Here is a 7,747-nt window from a genome sequence, read left to right as displayed (position 1 = left end):
TTTCTAAGTTAACTCCTGCAATGCTGGGAACTTGCTTTCCTTTATAAAAGGGGTACAAGCACTAGAAGAAATACAGAAGAACAGTCTAAAGGGGACATCACCTGGACAAGGCAATCTGAAATTAAACCAATCACATGCATCATCTTTCCCTTTTCATCTGGTGTTCTGAAAGTATTGAAGCGACTCATTTCTGTTCAGACAAATGCCAGAGAAAAAAAATGACATGCGTGAAGACAAGACAGTATCAACACAGCTCATTCATCCAGTCCACAGACCCACTGGCTGCATCAGTGTCAGGCAGGTTACTCACAAGGAGACAGGCAGAATTACTGATTGCTCAGCATTTACAGCAGTAGAGAGAAAATAAAGGCATTTTAAGAAAACGGTACATGTGTTCTAGGAACAGAGCGTAACATGGATCAGCTAGATTAGCATTCACAGAAGTACTTCTATGGCCGGTGCCCAAGAACTTGCAGCCATCATAATATGGGGATTTTACTGGTCAAAATGGAATAGCATGCTCTATATTGCTTGCAGAGGCCTGTGCTCACTGGAGCAGAGCGTGCAGATGCAGCAATATGCCTGAAAGGCAGCTGAACAAGACAGAAACAAGTGGATTCAACCAACGAGTTTAGCAAGACTCATATGCTGAATACAGGATAAGCATAGGCAAATACTACTGAGACTTTAAGATCTACCCTCAGAAACTGGGCAATACAGCCAGATACAGCAAATACTACTTACAAAAGCTATTATGCCACACAGGTGAGCCCTGTGCTAAGCTGATGAATGAACGCATACAATAATAAGGTGACAAAAACAGAGATTTCACAAGGGATGACACAACAAAGCATGCACAGAATTTTCACAAATGCATACTATTGTCTTTAGGCATCTAAAGTTTACAATTAACTGCAAATATAGTTTACAATTCAACTATAACACTGCAGTTATAGTATGCCTGCTTTTCTCATCTGTTTCTATCCGAAGATAGTTAATATGATGTCCCAGTATCAAGAAAGCACTCACTACAGTTAACAAAGATATCCGTACATTCAAATTGGCTAATGCTCTAATATTGATTATTAAATATAATAATTAATGCTTTAATAAGAAAATATGACAAAACAGTAGAAATCACGGTGGGGTCTTAAGGCAAATCTCCATTAGAAAATGACTGAATCCATCAATAGTAGAACTACTTAACTGTAATCAGGTTTGATTACAACAAAATCAAGAAAAGCTGAAGCAGACCACCAGATACCATAACCTTTACTATTACAAAGAAATAGCAGAAGCACTCTTTTCTGAACTACAAAATACACATCACACCCCTTAACACAGGCAAGGAAACATTTTTTTCCCCTTCTCTTCCTTTCATACTCAATATCAGATTAGAAAAGTAGCTGTACTGCTGTACACTGCTTTTGACTCAAAACATGCAAGATGAGTTTTCCTCTAACTTCGCACAAATACACATCTCTCTTCCTCTGAGCTTAGAAAAACTGGAAAAAAGATGGAACTCTGTTCTTCTCCTACTCCCCAGTCATCAGAAAGTACCCTCAAGGCAAGCAGGCCTACTAAGACCAAAAGATACTGCAGTTCCTGCTGTGGCAATAAAAGCCCGAACTCTCACTGGAAGGCAGCTGTAAAAGGTTAAACATACATGTTTAATTCAGGGGGAGAAAGACACTCTGGAATTTTCCCACAATAGAAGCTCAAGAAATAGAGCTACATTCTTGCAAGATAGAAGCAGAACTGATGGAGTCAAGCATGTATGATTATACTTTGAATATTCACCTAATCCAAAGCAAGGAGCATCTCCTATGCAACCTTCATTATGCAAATAGGATGATCCCCAGATTCCCCACTCAGCCATTTAAGTGAAAATACCAGAAATGGCCTAACTAGAACTGAAGACAGCAAAAATGAAGACAAGCACATATCTTTCCCTGATTCCTAGTTCTCATTTTCTTCCTCTTTTTCCCAGTGATGACAGGCTGACAGATAGAAGGAAATACACATCCACCCCGTAGTCTTCCATACAAGTAAATACAAAAAAAATCAAGTGTTTATTGGAAGTCTGCATGAAGGCACAGATGAGCTTGATTACAGACACATCGTAACAATTACAAATATATGTAAACACCTTGAGATATACAACAAAGCAATAATACAGCTAATACAGGAATAAAACGTAACCTGCTAAAAAAAACTTCTTTGTATCTGAGGTTCTTTCAACGATAAGCTCCAATTCACACCAACACAGTGTAATGCTTTTAAAGTCATCACTTGGATTCATGCTCAACAAGTCTGCACTTTGACCATTGTTGTTAACCAGTGGATTTATAAATTTGATCCAAATTTGAACACGCTTCCTTCACTGGGATCAGGAAAACATAGGAACAACCAGCTAGACACCCAACCAACCTATAATGAAGCTTCACAGATTCTCTAAATACACAAGAGCAATCACCAAGGTACTGAAATTAAATATAAGCTTCAGAAAAGCTAAGGATGCTTGTTCCATTTTTACTTGCATTTGAGGAAATTGCTGTATTTCTGCAGGAAAAGAACAGTCTACAGCTGTCAGGTGATTTTTTTTTTTAATTCCTCCACAGGAGGCTTAGATTTCATCTGAAACACCTGCCAAAACAAAAGTCAGCAATCACAGACTAAAGTGCCTTGGACAGCTTAGGTTTTACCACTAGAATAAAACACCTTCATTTATAGATACAGTATTAATTTATACCATGAGAAAACCCGCCTTTGCATGTAGAGGACTACTTCCAATATTTCTGTGGGAAGGGGAATTGCTTTTTTTTTTTTTTTTTTTTTTTTTTTTTAATTAGATACCAATGCCAGGAACTTAAAAGAACTGCAACACAGCACTTTTTGAAAGGAAACCACACAGAAAAAGACCTGTAGTTTTAGTACAGGCAATTCCCAGGCCTAGCCAAAGAGTACTCTGAGCAGCAATTTACTACAGGGACACACAGTTTTCTCAAACTCAACCACTTGTCCTAACTCCCCACTCCTCCTCTACAAAAGCTTTATAACCTCTGGAGCCCAGTTCCAGTGAGGAAAGACTCCTATCCAGGTAATACATGCAGAACAAAACCTAGCACAGCTACAACATTTCTCCCAACCTGCGGCCACATCATCCCAACCTAAAGATGAGGTAGTACTTTTCTTTGGAGCCCAAGTAGTTGAATAGGAACAAGCACTATTCTCCCTAACGTAGCAGCTATCTGATAATGCAGTGCCGAACTCCATAGTTTTATCTCCTCTTCAGGGCACGCTACTCATGCAAAAACAATAACAGCTGCTTAAAAAAAAAAGAAAAAAAAATCATTACATGAGCACACACTCCCACTTGAACTATGACTGCATCATAAAGGCCACGGTCTGGCATATTCAGTGACTTCCTCTGGTTCACGAAGTAGCAATGACTCTTAACCTCTATTTGTACTGGGACTAGTGGTTATTACTCAAAAGGAATATGAAGGATATCCTGAGTACTTATTACAATGAGATGTGGAATTTAAAAGGAATTGAAAGATTGAGAACTCTAGTCTGAATCCGAAAAGGGCTGGGAGAGGAATTCAGCTCCTCAGGGAACTGAGGAAACCAGATTGTCTCTATGCGTACAGTCCATTTGGTAATTAGGGGCTCTGTTTTCTCTCTCTTCAAGAGAACAGATCTTTCCCCTCAAGGAGGCTGTTGTAACATATGCACGTATTATAATTTTATAGCTTACACTCATAAACCCGGTTTCTTATGAGATGGCTTGAACTGGAGAAATATGCTCTGCATAGTCCATGCTCTGTAGACTCCCAAGGATCAAAAAGAAATAGACTGCCATGACTGAAACAAAAAGGAAACATCAAAAAGAGTTGAACAGTATTAGAACTCGTACTGCTTGTAAAACTAAGCATTAGGATTAGAAAAAGCACTACAAGACTGAAACAAAGTCCCTGGTTACACCCTTTCAGTAAGCAATAATCGATACTGAGGATGAAAGACTGCATTCTTTGATTGACAAAGTATTCTAGGCTCTTTTATTTGTCTCTGTGATCAGTTTCCCTTTATTTAACAAAATATCCGGAGTCTATATTGTCTCCTGTCAGCAGTGCAACTCGCACAGATCCCAGGAAGCTTTCTTGTTTTCATTGCTTCCAAGACTGCATTTTTCATTCGGCTGAAGTGCACAGGGATTCCACCCAGGCAGATGGATTCCTGAATGCAAACACTTTAACAGGAAAGGAATCCCATTCCGTTCAGCTCCAGCACAGTGACTGCCAATAGAAAAGCACTGACACTTTCTTGAAAAACTCTGATAGTCCTTTCTGCCCTTGGGAATATGCTCTCAGTGGAGTACATGTAACTAAAACAATCTTATCTGGCTGTTAGCTAGAAGGCTATCTCTGGAACAGTCCCATCTCTTCTTCCAAAGAACTTCTCTGGAACAAATTGTGGGTAAAATAAACTCTTAATGCTCTACAGAGTATCAGCTGCATTCCAGTGTCCAAGCCAGATCCCTTGAGAGAAAAAGTGAAAAGAAAGCTGCTTGATTGTCAGAGAGGAAAGCACTGCTGAAACAGCTAAAAGACTTTTTTTTAAAAAAAAACCTTTAGCTGTAAAGGGGTACACTCACAAAATGCTCATCACAGCTAAAAATTGCTTCTGTGGCCTTACACAAGTAGTGATGATGCAGTGTGCAACTGACAAGCATTAGTAATGAAAAGGACAACAGAAACCCACCCAGGCTGTTCTGAGATAAAGCAGCCAAGCACTTAAGCCCTCATAGTAAGCTGGACCTCACTGTCAAGTAAGTTTCTCCAGTCTATAGGAGATCTGATAAAATCACAGCTGCAGAATCATAATTCATGACTATAATTCACAAGGAAAACTGAAAATCCATTTACATTTATTAGGAGATAGTTGTGCACAATTTCTCATCTTATTCAAAAAGTCTACAAATAGAATTTAACACTTCTGATTGCAAGCAAATGTTTGTTCAGCGTTCTTAGTCAGGTAAGGCCAATTTAGTGCCTTGTTACACTTTCAAGATTTAGTATACATTTGTCAGTTCTTTACTTTCCTCTGGTAACAGTCCGACTGGAATAGTAAGGAGAGTTCACTAAGACACATTATAACAGCAGCTGAACTTGGGTTACACAAATTCAGTTTTGGAATATGCTTCAAATGTAAATTATTCTAGGCAATTTTCCATTTTAAGATCTTAAAACAACACTGTCAAAGGCTTTCCCCCCTCCCCCCCGCATTTATACTACCACCACTATGAGCTTGCACTCTGTAGAGCTGTATGTCCAAGAATCTCAAAGCACTTCAGAAAGCAGGGCACCCTTTCAAATAGTGGTATACTTGAGCTGGAATCCTACTTATAAAAGAATATATTTTTTCCTTCATCTTATGTTTACAAAAGGACAAGCATCAAACTAATCCAATCCTATCTTGACCTTAGTCCCACCTCTGACTGCCTCTAATTTTCTCACATGCAATCCTACCACTGATTCAGGAGCTCTGCTTAATTACAATGCTCACAGCTGAGTTTCTTCTATAGAAAGGTGAGCATCTGCTATGGTCAATTATTTTCAGATGGAAGCACTGGTCAAATTTTAGGTCTGCCACAATCTTGAGAATCACTTGATTGGAGAGTCACTACCATAACTAATGTAATTTGATAATGCACTTGATCCCATATTGGTTTAAAAAGTGTAATAGACTACATACGCATTTCTCTAAATTCGGTCAGAGCTGAAACTACAGAGCTACAGTGAAGAACTTCTAGGTTTTTCCTTAAGCGGAACCTTTTACAACATTATTTTAACTTACTATTTTGATTTAGAGCACTAGTTTTATAAAGATTTTCAGTTTGCAGTTCTTACTGAATAGGTGAGCAGCAAACATGAAAATATATGTACAAGTGTTAGTATACTACCAGAGTGCTGTACTTCCTTCTTAAAAATGTCCTTAAAAGCATTAGGCATGTCAAACAAACTTTTGTAAACAAAAGATAAAGTACTCATGTTCTGCTCTGATTATAGCCAGATACATATTCTCATAAAATAAACATTCTCTTGTCATTTTCCATGGCCCACATATCCATATATATATGAGGTAAACCACTTAAAATTATCAATAATATATAAACCTCAGTACTCAACAAGAACCTCAGGAAAAATGTAACTGAGTATGATGTCAATATCAAGAAGTGACACTTTGTTCCACTGCAAAGTGAAACCAATTTATTTGTGCTAAATGAATGGAAAGAATGTATTCAGAATACATTTCTTCATACGCTGTACCGGCTTAGGCTGCTAAATAAGCATTCTTTAGTGCCATGTTGTGCTACTTTCTTGTACTCTGTTTCTACCAAGCAATACAACATTTTGGCTGTTATGCCAATATATTCCTATATGCTCATCTTATATCTTATTTTCTAACAGACTTCTGAACATTTAGAATACCTGTTCAAACTTTGCTTCAGGGGAATCACAATTAATATATTTTAACAAGAAAAAAATTATCATCAGCTGTTCTATACAATCACATTGCCTTCTGCAGCAAAAAAATCAAAGAGCACACTTTAATCAGCAATCAGTAACCTGTGGGCAGGACCACACTTACCGAAGCTAATTGTGACAGATCACACAGTATGGGCAGCTTACAGGTTAACCTAAATGTCATGTGAAATCATCAAATCTTAAGGTCCACAAATTGTACATTCCACAGACTTCAACAAGCCAGTTCCCTCACTGTAAAATTCAGACTGTACCATATATTTGAGGTGCTTTTAAACAGGAGAAGTATGGATGTGTCCTGTGTGCTGAATTAAGCTTATTTACTACATAATACAATAGAGTATGTGTCTTGGGCACTGATTAGGGTGTCTGACTCACTTTTGCACTAGAAGCTGTTATTTCAAATGACTGAAACGTAGTGATGATTTTCCATAAGCTTGGTAAACACTGTAATATTTCAGAATTTATCATATAGCCCATCATGCCTTTAATTTTCTGCAAATTGTCATGAAAAAATATAAAAAGGTATCCCTTTAATTTTACAAACCTAAAAGCCAGGAAAATGAAGCTTTGGAGCCAAGCAAAACGACATAATGCCGTATTACCAAACAGAGTAGCAAATGTTCCAGCCAGAGAATGGACATACATGTAGTTCAAGTAAACACTGATGGAAAACTTTGTTAAGTTAGTGTTGTAGACCCACAACACTGGCTGCATTTTATACAAACGTTTACAACACAATTAACAGTGAAGCCTATATAACCTCAGTGCAAATAAGTCAAATCCAAATATGCCAAGTAAGCCTTTGGCTTTTAGTAAACTGCTCCATGTTATGAGTCCACTTCTGACATACAGACTGCTGAGCACATGCACTAAGGCTGAGAGGAGGGATGCACTGAATGTTGAAAAGTGGCTGACTGCGATGCTGCGGATTGGACCGTAGGTTGCACAGGTGGTGGAGGTGGTGGCGGAGGTGGCTGCACTGGGGTCTGCGTGTTTGGAGAAGGAGGAGGAGTGGGACGTTTAAATTTGTCGGGGCTGTTACTTCTTCGTGGTGAAGGCCTCTGCAGAACAAATATTGAAATTATGTTTAACACACTCCTGAACAACGTTAGGTGCTAGTCCTCTAATCAATTTGTTGAGCTTGGCAAAAGGAAAAAAAAAAACCTCACAAAAAATTCTGAACAATTATGTGGGAA

At 38.3% G+C, this 7,747-nt stretch overlaps 1 protein-coding gene across 1 annotated transcript in view; it reads right to left on the bottom strand.

Annotated features, from left to right (window-relative positions):
- Nucleotides 1-2,043: 2,043 nt before the first annotated feature.
- The window catches only part of CCDC6 (coiled-coil domain containing 6), a 54,683-nt gene continuing 48,979 nt past the window's right edge, over nucleotides 2,044-7,747 (bottom strand). The window contains exon 9 of the mRNA XM_049810516.1: nucleotides 2,044-7,612. Coding sequence (XP_049666473.1) covers nucleotides 7,421-7,612 — 192 coding nt within the window. The 3' untranslated portion in view covers nucleotides 2,044-7,420. The remainder of the gene's footprint in view (nucleotides 7,613-7,747) is intronic.

This window comes from Accipiter gentilis, chromosome 9 (assembly GCF_929443795.1).
Source record: "Accipiter gentilis chromosome 9, bAccGen1.1, whole genome shotgun sequence".
NCBI lineage: Eukaryota > Metazoa > Chordata > Aves > Accipitriformes > Accipitridae > Astur > Astur gentilis.
This window is presented reverse-complemented; position numbering and strand designations above follow the sequence as displayed.